The following is a 22,877-nucleotide window of genomic DNA, read 5'->3' as shown; positions in this document are numbered from 1 at the left end:
GCATTGTTTTAAACCATTGTGCTGTTGGTAGAGAGTAGAGCCAGCGTTGCCCTGGTTGTTCTATTTCATTAAATCCTTTCTTCATCCAATAACTTATCAGACAATGCACTTCCATCTGTATAAGCCCTGCTGCAGAAAACAGAAATGAAACTGGACAAATGAAAAGTTAGTCATTAACTTCGTGAATCTCCTGATGGGTGATTTCATCAGTTTGCTTCTTAACCAATGTGTCTCTTTGTTTTGACACTGTACAGCCTGTGTTATGTAGCTTGTGTGTGTGTGTGTGTCTGTGTTGGGTTTGTACTCACTGAATTGAGTCAGTGTTAGTGGTGTTTATTTGCGGTGCCGTTAAGACAACAACTTCTCTCGGTGGTTGTGCGAGTCGTGAATCATACAGAAGACAGTATTTTGAAATAGCTTTGTCAGGAATACGTAAACAACATCTTGGGAAATGCAAGAAATGCTTCAATTAAAGACTGATGGGAACTACTGAAGCGATCTCCATAAAAAGTTGTGGATGGGTGCGGCATAACCCGAGGACTTAATACATTTCTCACCGGATCTGGAGAAACAGATGGATCCTTTAACATCCCAAAATAACCCCTTGGCTCCGAGAGACTTTCTAGTTCAGGCTAAAGTCTGTCAACTGGAAAAAACAAAGTCCAAAAGTAACTGCAGATGAAAAGAGACGTTGTTAGTTTGATGAAAGTTCCATAGATGATATTTTCCTGTAGCAAATCTTAATGTTGGGGTTAGTAATTCAGATATAATGCTTTTATAAAAGAGGCCATATGTCTGTTTACCACGCAGGTGTTGTGTGAAGCCTCAGGGGTCTGCAGACATGTGATAGAGCCTCAGGCAGAGCCACACAACACACAACTTCCTAATGGTCCATATGGGACTGCTCTATTTACTGCTGATCTCACACGGGAGGCGACTGAGGCGGCAGAGAAACCGGTCAGTTACAGTCAACATTGTTTATCAGTTATTGGAAAACATCATCTCCCACCCAACTGCAATATCTCAGCAAGTGTCACTAAGTGCATCCTCGTTGAGCTGAACATCCTCCGCCGCCACCTCCGCCACATTGTCACGCCCATCGCCAAGTCCCCGGCCTCGCTGCAGCCATGTTTAAATCATGCCAAGTTCCACCCCCTTCTGTTTAGGGTATATCTGTCAGGGGCAGATGAGCGTTGTTTTGTCAGTGCAGTTGGCATGTGGGCATGTTGTTGTGATGCTGCTTTCAGTGTAAAGTTTCCTCTCGGTGAACAAGTATCCCAGCTCTCCGCTCTCCCAGGACCTTTCCCAGTTCACACAGCCAGCTGCACAGCATCTGCCTGGGCGGGGATACAATCACTTAGCGAGAGAGGGGGATTTTGTTTTGAGCTGCGATTGTGTGCAAGAGCTTATACGCTTGGCGACCATGACTTTTACACCTGACTTCCTCTTATCCAGTGATTAAAGGTGAATATTCCACCTCAGCCCAAAGAAGGAATCTCTTGACTTTATTTACCGACAAGTAAGGGTTAGGGTTAAGTTAAGTAAATCCTTTTCTCGGGCAAGACGCCCAATCAAACTTTCTTTCAGGATTTTGTCACAGTTTACCCAAGGAGATAAGTAAGTATGTAGTAGAAACAAATCACTAGGAATACTGTGATTAATACTTTGAGAGGTAGCGATAGATTTAGTAATATGCTGCCCTTTGTCTTCCTGAATGAAACTTGTAAATAGCCAGGGACAGGACCGGACCAGACGCATTAACAGCAGCATCTAGAAATCGGATGAAGCAATGAGCGAGTTAGTGAATGCAGAGCGCGGACTTAAAGGTCACGAGTGAGCGGCTCTCAGCACGGATACCCTTCCCTCTGCCAGTTGTGCTCTGATTAATCCTGTGCTGTGACCTTTGAGTCAGACATGATGTTCATTCACAGTCTCACACCTCCATGGTGCAGACGGACTGTATCTCTCCGCTGATTTCCCCCCCAAACTGACCCAGCAGTGCACCTGACAGAACTTCAAACTTGCTGATTTGATGTGTCTGGTAGTTGAAGTCCATCTTTGTGCACACAGGACGGTGACTCATGACTTTTTATTTATTTTTAAATGAGAAGATATGTCCTTACACGGTGTTTAATATTTCATAGCGGGAGAGTTTCATGCAGATCCAAGCTGCAGAAGTGATCCAGCTGTGAGTCATGCTACATTGTTAATGGGGGGAAATGAATTTGAATTTAGCTTCCTGCTCCACCCACGCCGCAACCTTATAGAACATTTAAATAAAACCTGTGTCCCTGTTAAAGTTATTATCTTATATATATATATATATATCTATATTATATTATCATTATATTTTACACAGAAACAAGATAGAATAGAAGCACAGTTTAACAGCCACCTATACAAGTGTAGAGAGCCAAAGCGAAGTATCTGTTTAAGCCAGTCTTTTCAAAATATCATATCTTTCTAGTGGGATAAAAAAAAGGAATCATCCTATCAATCCTATGAATATATAAAATATCAAAGAATATTCGTCCATGACCCGTTTCCAGATGTTGTGGAAAGTGACCAGACCTCAGTCGGCCAAATAAATAAAGAAGAACACATTCTCTGCTGCAGTAAAGCAAATTCAAATGTCATGTTCAGAAGCTCATATTAAAAACTTCATTGTTTTATTTCTTGTTTAAAATTTTAATTCACATACCTGGGGGTCATTGTGATTCTATGCTTTATTACATCTGCTGAAGTGACAGCACTTCCCAACCGTTAATTTTCTATCTTCTCGGGCGACTTTGGTTCAAACTGTTGTAAAGTTAATGAACTGAAGTCTTATTTCTTGGACGTCTCTGTAGATTATTGGATGGATTATGTTGGAAAAGCTCTGTTTTTTGGCTTTAAGTCTAATTTTGGATGTGCACAGTTTGTCTTCCAGCAAATAATACAATAATTATAACACTTACTCTGTCTCTGTAGCCATGATTTAATGTCTTGCTTCTGGATTTCATTGATTTTGAAAGATCAAACATTAATTTGTCTGTCTCTGACCTTTCAGGTGCATGCTGCGGGTGCTGGACTCGTTCGGGACGGAACCGGAGTTCAACCACGCCCACTACGCCCAGTCCAAGGGCCACAAGACGCCCTGGGGGAAGTGGAACCTCAACCCGCAGCAGTTCAACACCATGTTCCGTAAGTCACCTGTCAACTCAATCACCAAATCACTAGTAATGTGGTTCTATTGTGGCCTGTCGGCAGGATTTAAAAAAATGGTCTACCTCAGTTTTTGTAATGAAAACCATCACAGAGAACTTCACATGCTGCTGTGATTGGAAAAATATCCCTGATGCATTCAAAATGAGCTGGACTCTCAAAAGATGTTATCACCAGGAAGTTCCCCCAACATGACACACCAGCTGGTTCCTTACACAGAACCGTGTGGGAGGGCTTCGATGGAAACTGTGAGGAAATGGGCAGGAGCTTTGAAAACATACTTAGCAGGTGATTGTGAGAATCTGTTATCACATCTCACAGATGCCAAAGAGATTCAGGAGGTGAAAGAAAACATCTTCTCGATCGAGATAAGCCTTGGGTTCTGTTCCTTGCTCTGCTTTCAGGAAAAAAATACTCTACACCAGAGCTGTGAGATTGGATTTCAGATTTTAAAAAATCAATACTATTCGAATGTGTATTTTTATTTGTGAAGTAAATGTGTTGGCTTGGGCGGTTCAAGCTCGGCCTTCAGGCTCATCTGCTGCAGCTCTCGCACATGTGCTGTCCACACGGGGAGGGCGCACACACACACACACACACACACAGACACACAAAATAGAGCCTTCCTCAGAAGAAACACTTTCAGCAGATTTAGTTGCAACTCTTCAGAAAGAAGAACTGTTACTGGTTTGATGTCAAACTGGTTATCACCAGACCACTGGGATCCTGAAAATATTAAGGAATGAAATCTGAATGGGATTATAGAGGAAGATTGACAGCCCTAATTATCATATAACTGATGCTACTGCTGCTTTTTTTTAGAAACCAACATTTTTTTACAACCAACAGCTGCTTCCTGCTGTCGTCACTCTCAAGACACGCGAGAATCAGCCAGCGTTTCCTCGCTTGTAGGTCCCTGATTGGTCCAAACCAATGTGGTTGAACCACAAGCAAATACATTGGAGTCGGCATAAGATGTGACAAATCCATCTTCTTCGGAAAATTAAAGCTCCCCACTCTTGTTTGAATAAGATCAAGTTGCCGGAGGCAGACTCAGAATAAAGTCTCACATTTCTCCTCCAACGAGATGTTTTCAGTGGAAAAGAGGCAAAAAGTCCTGCTCGCCGTTCACTAGTGGAATATCATCAAGCAGATAAGATGGAAGTACGGGGTCAGACACTCAGCTCTTGGTTTTGCCGTGATTATGAATGTAGGACGTACAGGGTTTTATTGCTCTCTGTGTGAGCATCACTCTGACTGGGCGATCGCTCTGTAACTGGAGTCCAGCACGTCGGCTGCAGTGGTGGATGAGCGGTGGCAGCGCAGCAGAGGAGACACAGAGAGAGGGGAGCCAGCCCCCCGGGGTATGGACCTTTTCCCTGTGGCTAAGAGAAAGTGAAATGTTACTCCTTCAGTCCCTGTCTGTGAGTTGAGGCCTGGCGCTATCCAGAATACCACTGTACCTCAATAGCCCCTTTGTCCTCTGACTCGAGCGTCTCTCCCATAGCACACTGGGGCCTTTGCTTAAGATCCAGTCAAGAGTCACTAGGTTAGATGGTATCGCTGGTGCAACAAGTGCACAGTGGTTTGGAGTGTTAAAACCACCGAGTGGCATCACTTCCAGGCACGAGAGATGAGAAACACTTCCCTCTCCGCATTGTGCCGCACAACAAACTATCCAGAAGCTAAATAACTGTCAACCATGCAGTAAAAACATAAGAGCCAACATGACCAAATCCAAGGGTGTTGACCGAGCTTGTCCTTGTTATCAGTCCTGGCTCAAACAGTGTTTGCCCACTTCAGTAGAAGTGTGTGTTGTTTCTGTCAGCGTGACATCACATTTGTCACGTGTATTGTGTTTACTGGGAGGTCATAGTAGTGCTAAGGTGTGTTTCCGCAATGGTGAAGCAGTGGTGGGAGGTGAGTAACCGCGAATACAGCAGCAGATACTCCACATTTGTAATTTCACTTTTTTACTTAGTTACTTTAACCTGTATTCTCTCGATAACCAGAAGAGGGCGAATCCACTGATTTATAAAAATGGTTGATTTGTAACTTCAGTAAATATTTTCTAACAACATTTATGATCCTAATCGCAGTCCTCCTCAATAAAGTTTGTTTTGTAAATCTTGGCCCATTGAGAGTAAATGGATGACAAATCACAGAATGCTCACAACTCAAACTTATTTACTTCCTTAAAGCTGATTTAAGATTTAAGATTTGTATTCCTGCATTTTTTAAACGATATTTAAATTTGCCTATTGAATGTAGTTGCAACAACGGACAAAGCAGGTGTCCGTCGGCTATTTATTCTTCATTTGGATTGGTCCATTAGTTATGATTAGACAATGCTCCATAAATCATTGGTTGGGGGGAAATGCAAGTCTGTGGCTTCTGGCCAATAAGACAAGTCCAAATTGACCTCATTAATCTGTCTCGGAGTCGGGGAGCAAAGAGTGTTTGTTCTGGTGTCCTATTTGTGTTTAAATGGAATTGTGTGTCTTTTTACGTCGGTTGTTTTTTCCCAGCACCAGTCATTTGTAATCAGGAGTGCTGGGAAGTGTAATGCAGTTAAGCTTTCCTGTATGTTGGACTGACGCGGAGAATCAAGGCCTATTAGGTCTAATGTCGTTAGAGGACACTGACTGCAAATGGATTCATCCAGAGTTTTTATCTGATTATTTTTGGAAACAAAAAATGATTACGAAAAATGATCCTTTCATTAATCCCTCTTCACTGCTCCCCCCATCTCAAGCTCCAATAAAATGCCAGGGAGCCAAACGAAAGCCTTGTTACTTTCCCTTTGTCTTTAAAACACACAGCAGCAGTCGCTTCATAGTGTTTCTGCTCGTGCACGTGTCTCTTCTCGTGCGCAGATGAATGTTGAATCCCTTAAGGAACCAATGATAAATAGCGGTCAGAGGTCAAACATGGCAGCAGATCATATCTATTCATTTCTTCACTTCCTTTCTTCCCTCAGCTCGACCAGGTCGCACTAATATTGACTCCCAATCAAAGAAGAGCTTTGATAACCACGCAAACTTCTCCTCTCACTCCACCGTTTGTCAGGCGCATCGAAGCAGCTGCTACCCGGGGCGGCGCCGGGCTCAGAGGCGGTTTGTTGGCTAATGGGGAATGAAGCTCAGTGGCAAGTTGAGTGACATTTTGAGTGGCGGCTCTACTGGGAGAGAAGGCATCTGCTGCCAAATGCATCGATAGGGCCAACACACTAATCAGCAGCCTGTCCTGTTTACACTGTTAGTTTGTTACATGGGTGTTCGTGCTGCCTCCTCCAAACCACAAGCACCTCTGCCTCTTGTTATCATATCAGATGTCGTACATGTTTGTTTTTGTTCTGGAAGTAGCAGTTAGATAAATGGATAAAACACTTTTTATCAGTATATAACTATTGGTAAAGCTTATTTTATAAAGCAGCTTTCAAAGCAAAGTGACAAAGTGGATAAACACGAGGAATTGAAAGCAAGGAAACAGTTGAAAAGCAATTTGAAGATCAGACACAAGAATAAAACATTTTTACAGACAAAATAAAACATTATACAATGATCAGAGTTTTTACCAAGATCACAGCGGGATTCAAAGTAATTTAATAAACGAAAATATAAAGTAGAAGGTGAATTCAGAGAGAACAGAGCTATAAACATGTGTCTTTGAGAGAGATTTGAAAAGAGGATATTCACAGTTTGCCAGACGGATCTCCACGGGGAGATTGTTCCAGAACAGAAAATGCAATTCAGCTCAATAGATCTTTTTTTTCATTAGGCCCTCGCTCTCTGGTAAACAACAACAAACGAGTCCACCTGAAATTTAAAGCCTCAAGCTTAGGCCACAATAATATTTTCCCGAACTTAACAAAGCTCCTCCAGGGCCTCGGGGGACAGTACTATATTATTTCCACAGGTGTTATATCTGTATTTTGAGGAATAACTTCCCTAATGTTTGTTGAAAACCAGTATGACCTGTTGTGTTATCAAGCTTTTCACTGTGTTGTGTTCCCCTTCATGCTACTGTTTAATCACACAGCATTACACAGACACACTCCAGGTATTTCAGGAGCAGTTGCTGCATTTAGCTCGTGCCCACGCTGACACCTAACCCAGATCCTCATCACAGATCCTCCCACACTCCTGTTCTCTCCCACGCAAACACAATACACACGGAGAGGGAGAGATAACGGCTCTGCAGCGACTGAAAGCTTCCTCTTTGTGTTGGGATGCTGTGAAGAGCAGAACAGGAACAGGATTTGACTATAACACATTATAAAGACACTAAATCTACAACCCTGAGGCGGTACTTTCAATTTAACACACTCTTTTTGTGATACACGTGCTGATTATTTGCGTATTTTATTCATTTATTGCTCTTCACGACAATAAAGCAAATTCCATCTCCTCCTCAGGGTAAAAAAAATAAATAAAAGCGAGCTCTGACCACAGCAGCTCCCGGAGGGGGGGGGGGGGGGGAGGGGGGGGCTGCTCCACCACAAACCACAACCGTGCACAACACCACCTCCCTCGCCGCCTGCGTCATTCCCTTAAGAGGGGTGATAGTGAGGTCTGAACTACTCTCATCTGAATGATGCTATTAATCGTTATCAATTCCATTCTGTCTTCATTAATCCCCCCCCCCCCCGTCACGGCTCTACAACCTCGTCCTCACGTTTTACGAGGCAGATGGCGGCGAGGTAGAGCTCTGCCAAACCCCCCCCCACTCGACCTGCTCTTCTCCTGGTTCCCTTAGAAACCAGTCAACGGAGGGAGCTGGCAATTCACAGAGTCTCTGATGAGCTGTGTTGTGCAGCCGTGGCCGTCTCGCTCTGGAATTGTGATGTGTGTAAAACGCTGAGGTTAAAATGGGATTTATTTTTGTTGTGCGTTAGATGCTTTAACGGCGATTTTGCTAAAATTTGCCCTAAGTCATTTATTTTATTCCCTGAGAGGTGATTACAATCTTTTTGTTCTCATTTCTATTCGTCTCTTATTGTCTTTGTCCTTTGTTTTGCTGTAAACCACATTAAATCAGGCCTTTGACGCATTGATCAGTCGGTTTAATCCCAAACATGCAAGCGATGACGTTCCGTTTCTTCATTTGTGTGTGTTTGTGTTGCAGCTCACACCCCGGACAACAGTTTCCTGGGCTTCGTGGTGGAGCAGCACCTTAACGCCAGCGACATCAGGCACATAGATGACGTCAAGAGGCAGAACCAGTCGCTCGTCTACGGAAAGGTCGACAACTTCTGGAAGGTACGATGAGCCTTTATGACTCAGCACACACGCACTGCGCCAGCGGGGAAGGATAAGTTGGATAGAAGAATGAACGTAGTCCCCTCTTACATTCCTACAGGTCCCTGACAGCTTCTTCCACCTTTTTCACCTACTTATCAATCAGGCCTTTCCTCCAGGCTCATTTATGATCCCTAGTAATGAGTCTATCTAGTTATTTACATCCTCAAAAAGTGCAGGTTTTGTTCTAATCCTCATTGACGACATTTTATCCTCAAAGTGATTTAACTTTGCACCATAAGAGAAAACCCTGTACAGCTCTACGTTCATCTTTTTAAAGATGCCTTCCCACATACACAAATGGACATACAGACATATACTTACATATTCCTTCTAAAGATGAAAGTGACAGACTTCACTAGGCATGCTGAAAAAAAAAAAAAACACCAGCGCACCAAGGAGAACAAATTTCCTAACTTCTGAGAGCTCCTCAGTGAAACTCTTTGAACAACCTTGGGTAAAACTTTCACATGAAACTTAATAAGTGGCTGGTTTAGGAGCTAAATTCTGCTTGAGTTCAGCTTATCACTTTCTCCGTGGAGTTTTTTTCTTAATATATTCAAATGCATGCTCACACTGCAGCACAGAGACCAGGGGATTACTGTATCCTAGACAAAACAAAGACGAAGAGACTTGCACGTTGTTTGGTGTGCAGCAGACGGTTGGATTACAGCCCGTGCCTTCTGGTGTTAGTTCCATAGTGGGTCACTCCACACCGAGCTGACTTCCTTTAGATGTTCCTCTACACCAGAGGCAGGAAGGAGCCGAGCGCAGACACACATTTGAGGGGAAGGTAAATGCAGAGAAGAGTGAGGGGAACACAGACACGTGAATACATGAGCAGGTGAGGGAATTAGGGAGCAGGTGAAACTAGTCACGACAGGAACAGAAAGATAAAGACAGGAAAAATAAAACAAAAGACCTAATGGACGCACAGGGAAAATGATGTCAAAACAAAACAGGAAATAATAAACCGAGTGCCGGCGTGACAAGATGTCTGACTCAGATACTATGTGCAATGAAATGCCTAATTCTTTTTTTAGTCAGATTTATAAATGATTCCCTGGGTTAAGGGAGGATTCTTTACACACATTTCAAATGTACCTCATCTTAAAACATATTAATTAACAACCCTTCCACGGTATGAATTTCAAAGCCACGTCGGGCTCTGGATCCCAAGGTGCTACTGTGTTTTAATCCGGAGGTAGCAGTGTGGTTTGTGGCTTCCTGTAGCCGAGGCAGAGCCCACGCAGCAGTGCTCAGATCAGTGCAGCTTTAAAAGGGCAGACGAGGGAGCCCATCAACTCACAGCAAGCGGCATTAGCAGCTAATCAGACTCCCAGGCGTGTTCATTACCTCCTGCTTTTAATTAAAGGGCCATTTTGGGGCAGAGTGATAACTAGCTGACTGGCTCGCTCAGTTTAAAAGGAGGGCTTCCTTTTAAATCAGGCCGTCCTTCCATCTCTTTCTCTTCACTCGCACGGTTTCATTTATACAAGGATATCTCCACTATTTGAAATATGAAGGGAGACCAAGGTAAAGTTCACAATGGAATCATAATCAGGTTATTGGATTATTGACCTGAAGACGTATACTTTAGAAAAGTGGTCGCTTTGATATGTCGCAATAGAATTAAGTCTCTTTCAGCCCTGATAACACTGCAGTGAGTCCAGGCGTTTGTGTCACATGTAATATCCTCCTCCTTCTTTCAATCCACCATAATGGTTCCCAGTTATAAACGATGGCGAGACCCCGGAATAAAAAATGGCCAAACCACCTCTGAGGCAGCGGTTTCCATAGCAACCCAGTCAGAGGTGTGGAAAGGCTGAGCAAGGGAAGCTGAGAGTGACGACCTGTCGTTTCTTTGTCTACCTCTTTCCACAGACACACAGAGAGAGAGAGAGAGAGAGAGAGAGATATGCAGGCCCTTGGCTGCAGATCATAGAACGTGATGAAGAGAGACAAACCACACTGAGCAGACACACTGCGCTCCCCTGACCCGATGGAGAGACAGAGCCTGGACTTTGTAGATCTGCAACGTAAACACACACCTTTAAAAAACACACTAGAGGAAAGAACCTCTATATTTCAGAGCACATGAAGCAGCGATATGAAAGAAAGCAAATTGTCTGTTCAACCCCGACGAGAACGTTTTGGTTCGTAAGTCACTGTGGTTTTGTTTTTGGCAGCGGTTCACAGTGACCTTGTGTCCGAACGGCCTGTTGTGTTTCACCGTCTTTGATTTTATGGAGCAGAGCGAGGACGAGAGCTTTGAACGTGAGCGTGTTTACTGCCTCTGTGAAAACAGATTAACGAGGGGACGACAGGATGCGTGGCAGCAAGTGTGTGTGTGTGTGGGGGGGGGGGGGCAGAAATATAACATTATAGTCATTGAACAGAATTAGAAACAGCGGCAGTATAGGGCGTCATTAAGATTGTAATGAAAACAGGTAATTAGGCCGAGTCTGTTGACACTCCGCTGAACAAGGACTTTGTAAATTTGGTGATAATGAGGCTTTAGATGATAAGGAGCCTCTTTATGGAACCTGGTTGTTAATGCATCACTCACTGGTGAGGTACCTCTTGGTGTCATTAGCTCCTGTACAGGCAACACAAGGTTTGGATTTGACACGTGATGTTACCGAGAAAAAAGATTTTTCTTGTATGTCTTATTATTTTGGAACAGGCAGTTCACACACACACACACACACACACACACACACACACCAAAGACCAACAACCCGCCATCACTCACACGTCTCCTCTGCTAGCTAACGATCAGAAACAAGCTCTGGCTCGCCACCAAACTCCAATAGGTTCCTGAGTGTTGTGTCTAATGGGGCGTGGCGGGTTCTGAATAAGTAACACCTCCTGACTGCACTTCTGGATCCTCTTTAACCAGCCGTGTCCCCTCGGGGGGGCTTCAGAGGATCTGGCAGAGAGTATTTGGTTTACTTTTTTTTTTACAGTACGTCCATAAGGCTGTTAATTTACAAGTACATGTATCATAAATTCAGCTGTTAGTTTTAAGTATCCTTTCAACCACGTATATTTGCTAAAGAAAATGTGATAATGAATGATTTACTACGTAGAATTCTCCATGCATGATTAAATGGAAGCTGATGGAGCCTTACGTCCGTCCCTCTTTGTTTCCATCTCGTCTGTAACTGTGCACATCTTCCGAAAGCCTCGGGATACGAACGGAGCTCAAGCAAGAATATCACAAGACACACAAAGAGCTGCATTATCTCGATCCCCTCCACCGTGGACGTGTTGGTTCGACCCGGCCTCCAGTAGATGCATTGCTTAACAACCAGGGCAGCATTAATGGAAGAACGTTGGAAGTGACGGTTACAGCGTTTGACACAAATATCGTTTCAGCATAAATGAGCCTCAAGCTGTTCGGATGTAAGCTGAAGAGCTCTCATCATTCGTATACATCCGATGATGATCCTCTGTAATTATTCACTCAGGGGAGACGGACCTGTCGTCAAAGAGGGTTTCTGTTCCGTACAGATCGCTGGGAACCTCGTGACCCGGACAGATGATTAGTATTGCTAAAGTGCCCTTGTGCAAATCACCATACTTAAAATGAACCAGTAACATTATCGCTGACTGACTCCACATAACCACATCGCTGCATTGAGGCGCGTGTGATGTGCTCTGCTTGTACAAGTGTGCGTGTGCGTGTTAGTGTGTGTGTGTGAGACATGATTTTCCCTGCGTCTCAGATGAATGGGTGAAGTGTATTTTCGTCCTGACTGACAAGCTTCCAGTTTCGGGGCCCCAGAGTCTGTCAGTCGGGGGAAAATCTGAGATGTGAAGACGATCTGAGGTGCGTTTGATGTTTGATGTCGAAGGCAGGTTTTGAGGGGTTGGGGAAGTCGAAACCAAGCGCACCTGCCTGCATCCCGATGAGGCACAGAGCTCCTCTCGCCTCCTGAGGCTCCTGCAGCAGGCTTCTCACTGTCCACCTGCAGGGCACAATCCCTTTTGAGGCGAACATTAAAGTTAAAGAGTAACAACGTTTTGTGATGTTCATCATCAAAATGCTCTTGAAAGAGAGAACACAAGGGCCGCACACGAGGAAGACCGTGTTGGTATTAAACGCGGCGTCTCAGGTGGAGGCTGAAGTTGATGGTTTCAGTAGAAATGAGCTGTAAAGCAACATTAATACCCCCCCCCCCATCCCCTGTGTTTTGATGCAGCTACCTGTCAAGATAAAGCGCTGACACATCAGAATCGGCCCGCAGCCCTGCAGCCGCGTGTCCCTATATGAACACATAGAGAGATGTTTAATGATAAAATGGAAAAAGGCTGAACGCTCACACATCAGGTTTGTTGATCCCCATTCAACAACAGGGGGCCACGACAGCTCCTCATAATAAAGGGGATTCAAAAGAAAGAACCAGTCTTTTACACACTGCCAGTCCTCACCTGTATATTATTCCTCCTGCTGCAGTAATGCCTGTATTCACACAGTAGATTAGGGCGTTTTAATTGAAAAATAATATCCAGCAAAGATTTAAATATGCATTTGACATCGTTGGTTTAAATCGGAGGCGAAGTGGAAATACAGAAACTGAAATAAGTTGAAAAAGAAGTTAAAATAGAAGCTCTGTAAGAAGTTTAAATGTCAGTTTGATAAGGAGCGATGGATTTGAAGTATACATCTGTATTCCGACAACAGAAAATATATTTTTGTGATAAGATGGTGTCGATGAGAAGCATCTTCCTTAAAGAAGAGATGAGAGGAGACAGGATCGGCCCGGAGTCTCGGCTCGGTCGATCCAGCAGCTGGATGATGGATGGTGGAGACTTTCATTTGTGACTCACTAGACATCCTGCATCTCATGCTCTGAGAGACAGAATGAGAGAAATGCAGTGACATTCAAAGGAAAAGCAGCCGGGGACTAATTGGCTCAGGGAACGTGCACAGGAACAGGGTCAATGTGGCGACGCTGACATTGGGAATGTTGAGATTTTGACAATGTGGCAGAAAGGAAGTGACAGGGAAAAAAACAGGAGAGCTAATAATATTAGACATTCACCCGCTGAGGAACAAACAAAGGCCCAACATGAAAGAATAGAACTTCCTGTCTGAACTTTTGCCAAAAGCTTCATTTGAAGTGTGAGATCTGAAAAGAGTTGAACTGTCAAGGTTTTTCTTTTTGTGCACATCGGCAGACGTTGGCACGAGAAAGCTCGAAAACTGACAAAGCAAATATACACTACACAACATCAGCAACTGTATGTAACTTTAAAAAGACTTTGAACCCGACCCAAACTCAAATATCAATTCAAAACTCTGTCCTAACTTCACCCTGAGCTCCTGCTCTTACTTTGGTGAGCGGGTCCAATCTGCTAAAGCCTAAATTACCAAAATCCAGCTCCACAAGTAATGTTGAACCGTAGATCAATTCAAAACAGAAGTAATCTTCAATATTCAACCAGGAAACTTTAAATTCACATTCTGGATTATTTACAGTAGCAGCCCTTCTGGTCCAGGAAGCAGGGGATCATGGGTAATATCCCCCCTTCAGGTGTGTTTCAGCTCAGTAAGTCTGAGGTAAAGTTTACATAGTGTTGCTTTAATGTTGACATTGTGAGCATGTTGAGCACGACATTAGCATTTTAGCTCAAAGCCCCCCGGAGCTTGTGCACAGCCTCCCAGAGCTGCTGTGAATTGTTCATTTAGTTCGAATCAAATTGATCAAACATGGGAAAGCTTTAATTATCTCAATATTAAATATATTGAACTGCTTCTCTCGTTTCAAAACCTATTAAATGTTGCCTGGGAGTAATGCGAGCGCTCATTAAGACACAGCAGTGCAAGTTATCGGGGGGGAGTTGTGTTGCATTTACTGCCTGGCTGTGAGTCTCTGAGGTTGTGTCTCTCTGCCAGAAAGCTTTCTTCCCCCGACACTCATCCCTCAACCCTCCCCTCTGCCGCCAGAAAGCCGCCACCGCCTCTGCTGCTTCCTCTCCGCGCCGGGGTTTACAAATTCCCTCTGATTTACAAGGTCGTAAAACTCTCCTCCTCCTCCTCCTCTACCTCCTTCTCCACCTCCTTCTCTCCTGCTTTAATCAACCTCTCCGGCTAAAGCAGTCATTTTATAACCTCCTGTGCTGCAGCCATCGATCTGCTCTTCGGCTTCGGGTCGCGTGTCTCATTTGCTCTGAGACGTAAACATGCAAATGTGGCGGAGATGAATGAATCCAAATGGGCCGCACCAGAGTCATGAAGTCATCACCTGCTTCACAGGGTTCTGACGGGCGAGACGGGACTAAGATCTCAAGTTGACTTGATATAATTACGAGAAGGAAAAGCACGGAAAATCCACAATGGATGGGAATCTGGGGATGCACCTTGCAGACGTTGCAGGGACGTCATTTTAAAATGTCTTCCAGCCCCTTTGTACTTCTTCTATCTTACTCCAGAGAGCAGCTGGCGAGTGATGTTCTCTGACCGTAAAGCTTTGTGTAGCAACTGCCTCAAAGGGTCAGGGCGCTCCACTGTGTGTTCCTCCTTCATGCACACACACACACACACACACACACACACACACACACCCTCTGCTGCCTTCCTGATGTCTTCCTTCAGTCATGATGTTTCTTTCCTCTGCAGCTGTATCACAAACACTCTCATCTTTATATCATCAAAACTCGAAACTCTCTATTTCTTCTACGTTTAATGTCAACAGCCAGTGCGACACGTGCATCTGAAATATAACGTTATCCTTAAATGATTGGGCCCTTAAAGCATCATTAGTTGATGCAAATGTGCAACACACACTTCAAACTAATCCAAATATTCAAATCATGTTACCAGACAGGTTAGAATCAGAAGTGAAGGAATTTGTTTAAATGCGTTTCAGTGTGGATGTCTCTCTGCTTCTTTTTTTTTTCATTTACCTATTCTGATATCAGCCATCTATGGATTTTGTGTGTGTGTGTGTTTGTGCGTATGCATGTGTCTATGTGTGTGTGTGTGTGTGTAGTTCAGAAACCTGCCAATAACCTTCGTTTATAAATCCCTCCTCACACACACAAATCCAAGCTCAGCTCTCCGGAGTGAAAGATTAGAGGGTAGTGATTTCACCTTCTAATTAGGATTTCATCTCACACACACACACACACACACACACCTACACAATTTCAGGCACACAAACACCCGTACACACACATCAGGCTGCTTTAGTTACAGCAGGCTGACTGGAGGCATCTGATAGCCAGGCCTCCAGGGACCCTGACGAGCGGCTACCTGAAATTTAAGCCCCAAAAGGAAGCACTGAGGGACACACACACACACACACACACACACACACACACACACACACACACACACACACACACACACACACACACACACACACACACACACACACACACACACACACACACACACACACACACACACACAGAGCAGGGAAATGTCTTCGAGGCAGCGCTGTTTCAAAGGCAGAGCTTGTTGAGTGGGAGTTGCAAGTAAATTTCATCTTAACAATAATGAGGCCTCGCCGCCCAGTGAGTGTTGAAGCTGTTTATGATCAATAGTTTTGTCGTGTGTATGACAAGTGTGCACACAGCAGTGAGTGTGCGTTTCTGAGGCATCCTGTTATTACGAGGGAAAATGGCCGGCGTTCATTTATAAAGCTTCCCTGAAGGGCTCCGCTTTAAGAGCACTCAGCTGTGCAGCTCGAGTGCTCGGTCTGCAGCAGGTACACAACTAAGTGAAGAAGACAGATTTTAGCGTCTCAGTTCATCAGGAGGAGACACGGGGGAATGGTTTGCAAATCGGGGCCGACTCATGAAGCAGTCGTGTCCTCGCTTTGGAAAATCCAAGACCCGCTGTGACAGGCTCAGTGTGGGGACGATCAAAAGCCTTTTATTATGGAAGTTATGTTTCCATCTAATCTGATTAGCTTGAATTATTCTTTTTAGAAGAAGCTCGTATGGGGCTTCGTTGAGCTTGCCAGTGAAAGACAGAAAAGGTGCAGATTAGGACAGATTTATAGAAATTGTTTACCTACGACATAGCCATGAGTCATTTTCATTATTTTAGAACATTCAAAGTTCAGCTCAGTACCATGAAGTCAGGGAACCTAATAAGTTCCCTTGAAAAGAAAGCACAATATATTTGTTCAGGCTTTTAAACATTGGGCAGAAAAATGAGATATTAAATGCGGTAGATGTCGAAATAGCTGAATGTTCTTTTTTGGATAAAGCTTTATAATACATTTCACAAATTGCTAATTAGAGGTTTGACGATACCAGCATCGGAAATGCCCAAATGAAGCTGCAACCTTTTTTCTTTTCAATTACCCCAGTGGCAATAGGTCAGAGGACAATATTGCTGTTTAAGGAAGTTTTTAAATCCATTGGTATCAAATTGAAACTTGATATTAGTCCAGTTATTCGAATCCTGAATTAAAAAAAATTCTGTTGAATATCACAAATACAAATCAAAAGTCATTCGTCGGCTCCGTTTTTTCCCTCAGCACATTTTATACCAAACTTATCTCGATGTGTAAAATCAGTGCAGAGCCGATTTGTATTTCCTTCTCCTCTGTTTCACTCCTCGTCCTCGACCTGAACCAGTCGTCCCTGTGTGATGAAACCAGTTTGCTCATGAATCCTTTCAAGCCTTGATTGTCTCTCTGATCCAGAGGCGCCACGTATCAGGTGCAGTTTAATAACAGTAGCAGGCTGTTGTCGGCACTGACTGCTCCTCATATTGGGCTGGTTTTAACTCTGTCTTCCGCTGTGGCCAGATGGTCGCTCAGGTAGCTGGAACACAAGCTCACCAGGCCGAGTAAAACAAAGTGATGATACTGATCCAAGCTCAGGGACAAAAGAATCTGATTCAAAAGATTTCATTACAGGATGTTTGTTCAGAATTTACAGAGCGTAGACCGTTTAATGAAAGGAAATCACAGAGGCTGATTTCCAGGAAACCAGTGAAAAACTAAATATGCCTGTGTCCTTTCTCTCTTCTCCCCCCCCCCCGCTTGTTCTAGGATAAGAAGAAATACCTCGACATCATCCACGGCTACATGGAGGTTCACGGCACCGTGCACGGCACCAGCACGGTGCACCTGCCGAGCTACGTCAAGAACCACGGCATACTGAGCGGCCGAGACCTGCAGTTCCTTCTCCGGGAAACCAAGGTGAGTCAAATTGCATCCGCGGTAAAAAAAAAAAAGACCCTGCGGGGAAATATAAATGTGTGAGGGCACGGGGCTGATGAGAAGCAACGAGCGCCACAAACCAACTCCCACGCTTTCCCTTCCTGAACCTGTGGCTCAGCAAACCTGCAGAATACAGAGGAGAACAATACACTGGCCTCTTTATGTGCCAAGGCTGGGGAGCCTGCTTTGAATGAAGGGAACAGTTCCCTAAATGAAACTGGAAAGACAGGGGTTGCTCAGACATAATAGATTCACAGTAAAATAGTTTTAAAGTGCCTTATAAGCCTTATAACTTTTCCTAAACACAGCGATGTTGCACTTGTAGCCACAAACGTAAAGTTCGAGAGTGAAAAATTGATTCTTTATGTGTCTCTCTTCTGAAGCTGAGTAGCTGTAGATTCTCTCGGCCTGTGCTCCATCCACATGAGTACGTCTCCTTTCACATCCTGACTCTGACACTCCTCGTTCCACTCAGTCACAAAGACAAGGGGCTCAGCCACACGCCCTGCCGCCGGGCCCGGCTGTTACAGCGTGGAGCTCTCCACAGGCGCTGACGTCCGAGCACGAGGCGGCGGCGAGGCACAATCTACACGTTGACAGAATGTGTGGTGAGCTGTTCCACACAAGTTCACTTTGTGTCGGGGCCGTGGACGTCTGAGTCGTCTGAAAGCCAGTAGAGCTGTTACCTCAAACTGCTTTTAGATTCACAAACAGAAAGTCAGTTAAATCGTTGTTAAACAGTTGTGTCCAGACTAAAACAATCACCACTGCCCATTTCTAACCAGCAGCCTCGACCAGTAGGGGAGATGAACCACAGCCGATAGTTTGGTCCACGTCCCAACACCATAGGAGAATGCAGGGTTCATGACCTGTACTAAAGGCAGCCACCAGGGGGCGATCAAGAGGATTTGGCTTCACGTATTGGCGAGCAGTCGAGTCCACCATCTTTTATACACAACATTAAATATCTAGCTAGTCAAGCTGCAGTGGATTTAAAAGACCTTTGCAGAGCTAATGATTGTTTTTTAAAGAGGAATCTTGTAAAAAAAGTGTATTAATGTTCTTGGTAACTGTGAGAAATCCCATTAAAGGTGAAGTTTAAGCTCCCAAGTAGCAAAAAGTGAATATCCTGCTTTGTTTCCCTTATAGAAATGAACATGTCAGAGTGGATAAGACTAGTTTTAAAGCCTTTTAAGACTCTTGACTCCGAGGAATTCAAATTACATTGTTGTGAAACATCCGACAGCTTCAGGTGAAGGCCGTCATTAACGCTGCTGCTGAGAGACGGGCTCTGAGCTCTGGCTTCTTCCCTTTGTAGCAGAGGAAGGTGGAAGAGAGCGTCAGCGTGTCGACGCTCGGAAACCAGATGCTCTCCAGCCAGTCGAGGGCGGGAGGAGAGAGAGGAACACAACAGAGAGCTTTAAAGAAACCCTCTATCATAACATACATCAGAGGTTTACAGGGAAAAGAACGGATTCAGATCCAGTATCGATGGAAAATCCAGCTCTTTTCTCCAGCACATAAAAAACCAAGAACTCAGAGACGTTAGAGTCAGAGAGACGGAGACTAATCAGAGATATGTCCTGCTGTGGAGCCGATCTTTAAAGTGGTTAGAAGACTTACGAGAGACTCAAAGCAAACAACACTCAGACGTTGGACTGAGCTGGATAAAGACTTGAACAGGGCAGATCTCACCGCTCTTGGAACAGTCTTGCGTGCTGACTTGCATTCCTTCTAATCCCACGTTGTTGTGCGTGGGAACCCCCCCACGGGGGCTGCGGCCAATTAAATCCCACAAAACCCAAACGTTTCAACCGCATTGTTGTTTGAGAGCTTACAAGGAAAACAGGAGGTGTTTTGCCTCCGTGCTGCTTAAACAACACATTTACCTGAAAACCAGTGCTGCTAATTGGCCCCGTGGGGTTTAACCAGCTACACTGCATTGTGAGAAAACACACTGCAGCCCAGGAGAACCAGTTGCTGTTTGACGTCTTAACATTTTATTTTTCTCTCAAACTGGTTTTGTATCAGTGTCAGTGATCAGACTGCTGCTGTGGAGCAGAGCTGTTCCTGTTCCTGTTGGAAGGTTCTTCATTTCTTCTACTTTGTTCCTCATCCGTCTCACATGTCTGTCCTGAGTCGACTCATTGAATCACCTCCTACTGTCGCCAAGTGTTCCTCTTCTTCTCACTGCTCCGAATCCCCGCGCTCTGTGATCCATTAACCACAGGTCTGCAAGCAGCTGTTAAAACTTATTTTATTGTCGTCATATTCTGCACAGAAGGAAAACAAACAAGAAGCTAGAAAAGACCCACACACACACGCAAACACGCACACACGCACACACACACAACAGGTACAGAGCTCTACTTATTTACAAGATCCTCGTTTGCATGACAAACTTCAATCCAAGCTGCCGCGACACTTACATTTCCATGAGAGTCAAAGGTGCAGACACATGCTCCTCTTTGCATGAACTCTTCCTCTGCTCGTGTTATCTCCTGAGGGAACTCATGGAAACACAGGGAGACGCGTTCAAACATCCACAATTTAAAAGACAAATAAACCAGAAGCTCAATTTGAATTCAGAAGACGCCAGGCGAGTTAGAAGACAGGCCAGAGAGAAACTGTCAATTCAGATCATGAGAAATAATCATCAGCCGCAGAGCTACAGGTAAAACGTGTATGTTCATCCTGAATAGTTGTGTTGTGTCACATTAAATTTACGTGGTTTTGTGTACTGGATGTTGTTGCACTTGGCAGTGACTGAGGATCAGGATGTAAATGAGCACGAGGTGGGACAGCTCCGGTCTTCTAGTTCCTCTCTGTTCACCCCCCTCCTCCCCTTGTAAGTGCTGGTTCACTGTTTCTCAGCTGTGAGGAACATTGTATACACACACTGAAAGAGAGAGAGGGGAAGCTCTTTGCTGCCACCTGCTGGATGAAGTCTGATGCTAATAAAACTGATTGTGTTTAGGGGCCCTTCTCTTGCTTTGGGCAGAAACACACACAAACACACTCACAGACGAGCCATTGTTACTGGCTGACTCTGGCCCTCAATTAAATAAGCCCCTGGCCCACATTGCCCCCCCCCCAGTTTCTGAATGACTGTCTCTCTCTCTCCTGGTCGAGCTCCGACTGACTCACTTATATGAGCTCCTTCATCAGGACTATTTGCGTTGAACCAACTTTTATTGTATTTGCTTTAAAACATGTGATGCAGCTGTTCACACAACACTGACCCCCCCCCCATCATCCTCCTTGTTTTTCCCCTCCTGCTTTATATATATATATTTATATATAAAAAAACGCTGCCTCGACTCTTATTTAGTGCTGAGAACACGGGAGGGTCTAACTGCTGCTCTCAGCAAACAACAGAAACTCCCCAACGCTCCCATTAAACTCTTCTTCACCTCTGACGCCAGCTCTGTTATTCTGAGTCCTGAGTCCAGCCAGTGCAGGACGGTTGTGTTGTTAATGTCCATTGTGTCTTTTTAAAGTGTTTTAAAACCACAATTTGATGTTTTTAAATCCTCTTCCTCCTCAGTTGTTTGTGGGTCTGTCGTTCCCGTACGAGGGTCCCGCTCCGCTCGAGGCCATCGCCAACGGCTGCGCCTTCCTCAACCCCAAGTTCAGCCCCCCGAAGAGCAGCAAGAACACCGACTTCTTCAAGGGCAAACCCACCATGAGAGAGGTGAGGGGGGGAGGAGGACACCACGGTTTCACTCCACACTCTATCCCTCTGTCCTCTCACGTTGTTTGTTTGGTTCTCTCTCTGCAGCTGACCTCCCAGCATCCATACGCCGAGGTGTACATCGGTGAGCCCCACGTCTGGACCGTGGACATCGACGACCCAGTGGAGGTGGAGAAGGCCATCCGCTCCATCCTCAGCCAGAAGGTAAACACATCTCAACCGGGACACGTCCACGTTGAGGCTCAGGACGCCTCTTCCTCCTTCAACCTCTCGGCCCGCGGGCGTCCCCTTTACCGATAAGCGTCAAACTTTGTTATTTACAGAATTGTGACGTACTGCTGGGTACTGATGCAACATATCTTTGAAAAGCTACGATTCTTATGATTCGACTGATCTAAACCATTTCAAGATCCGATCACCACAGCCGGTGTAATCAAGGTCTTAGTCAGACCCTTAACAGAAAGTCACTCACCTAAGAAGCTTCATGTTAATCCACAGATTGGTACATTGCCAAAGGTCCAGACGAGCCAGCAGCTACCTGTAAACTTTGATGTATTTTCCCTCGTAACTCCTGTTCACACGTAAACACAGCCGCCCTCTTGCTATCAAAATGGCGGCTAAACTCTGAACTTTAGATTGACAGCTCACTTGACCCAATAGGAGCTGGCGTGGGTTGTCCACAGCCTACAATAGCCAACGAGACACCAGACGTGTGAAGCCAATTGCAACAGATTGTTCTGATGACTGGCGTTTCGTTTAGCCAATGAAATTTCCAACATACAGATGTGACGCGTCATGGTGTAAAGTTAGAGATTCTGACTGTGGGGGTGGGGGGGGGTTCAGAATGTTACCTTTCAAAAGAGACCCAGACCATGCATGTCCTCCAAATGGTTCAAGAACAGCTTTCAATTTATCTTGGGGGATTCCTCAGACAGGTGAATCACACCGCCTCTTAAGAGAACACGACATTTATCTAAAATGACAGAAATCATTAAAGTCTAGATAAAATCTGTTTTCCATCACGTACGTAAAAGAAAAGCAACAAATCCTCCAGATCGAGAAGTGGAGCTACGAAGGGAGGGAGTCTGATCAAATTCTTAATTGATGAAAATCTAGAGCATCTAGAGACGGACGAGGAGGAGGAGGAGGAGGAGGAGGAGGAGGAGGAGGAGGAGGGATGAAGAGCGATATCTTGTTCTGTCTTCTCCTCCGGGGTCGGACCTCGTGTGATGCCGAGCTTTGCAGAGCCGGTCGGAAACAAAGGCTTTGTTCACTGGACGAGCCGGCACCGCCTCATATGCTTCGTGATCCGTGGCGAGCTGCAGCCTACCAGGCTCCGGCTTGACTAGCCCCCCCCCCCACACACACACACAGTCAGAGGAGCAGTGAGTGACTTAGAGCAGAAACAAAGGTTTCAGTTGTTTCTCTGCTCTGTTTGAAGTTTTCCTCTCAAATCAGAGTCTGGGGAGAAAAGACAGAAGTTCAGAG

At 44.9% G+C, this 22,877-nt stretch overlaps 1 protein-coding gene across 1 annotated transcript in view; it reads left to right on the top strand.

Annotated features, from left to right (window-relative positions):
* Positions 1-22,877, top strand: part of mgat5 (alpha-1,6-mannosylglycoprotein 6-beta-N-acetylglucosaminyltransferase) — a 67,403-nt gene that overhangs the window by 40,290 nt on the left and 4,236 nt on the right. The window contains exons 10-14 of the mRNA XM_062380389.1: positions 3,050-3,183; positions 8,332-8,465; positions 17,525-17,674; positions 21,243-21,389; positions 21,477-21,593. Coding sequence (XP_062236373.1) covers positions 3,050-3,183; positions 8,332-8,465; positions 17,525-17,674; positions 21,243-21,389; positions 21,477-21,593 — 682 coding nt within the window. The remainder of the gene's footprint in view (positions 1-3,049; positions 3,184-8,331; positions 8,466-17,524; positions 17,675-21,242; positions 21,390-21,476; positions 21,594-22,877) is intronic.

The sequence above is a fragment of the Platichthys flesus genome, chromosome 22, assembly GCF_949316205.1.
Source record: "Platichthys flesus chromosome 22, fPlaFle2.1, whole genome shotgun sequence".
Lineage (NCBI taxonomy): Eukaryota > Metazoa > Chordata > Actinopteri > Pleuronectiformes > Pleuronectidae > Platichthys > Platichthys flesus.
The sequence above is the reverse complement of the archived record's forward strand: the minus strand, read 5'-3'. Positions and strand labels throughout refer to the sequence as shown.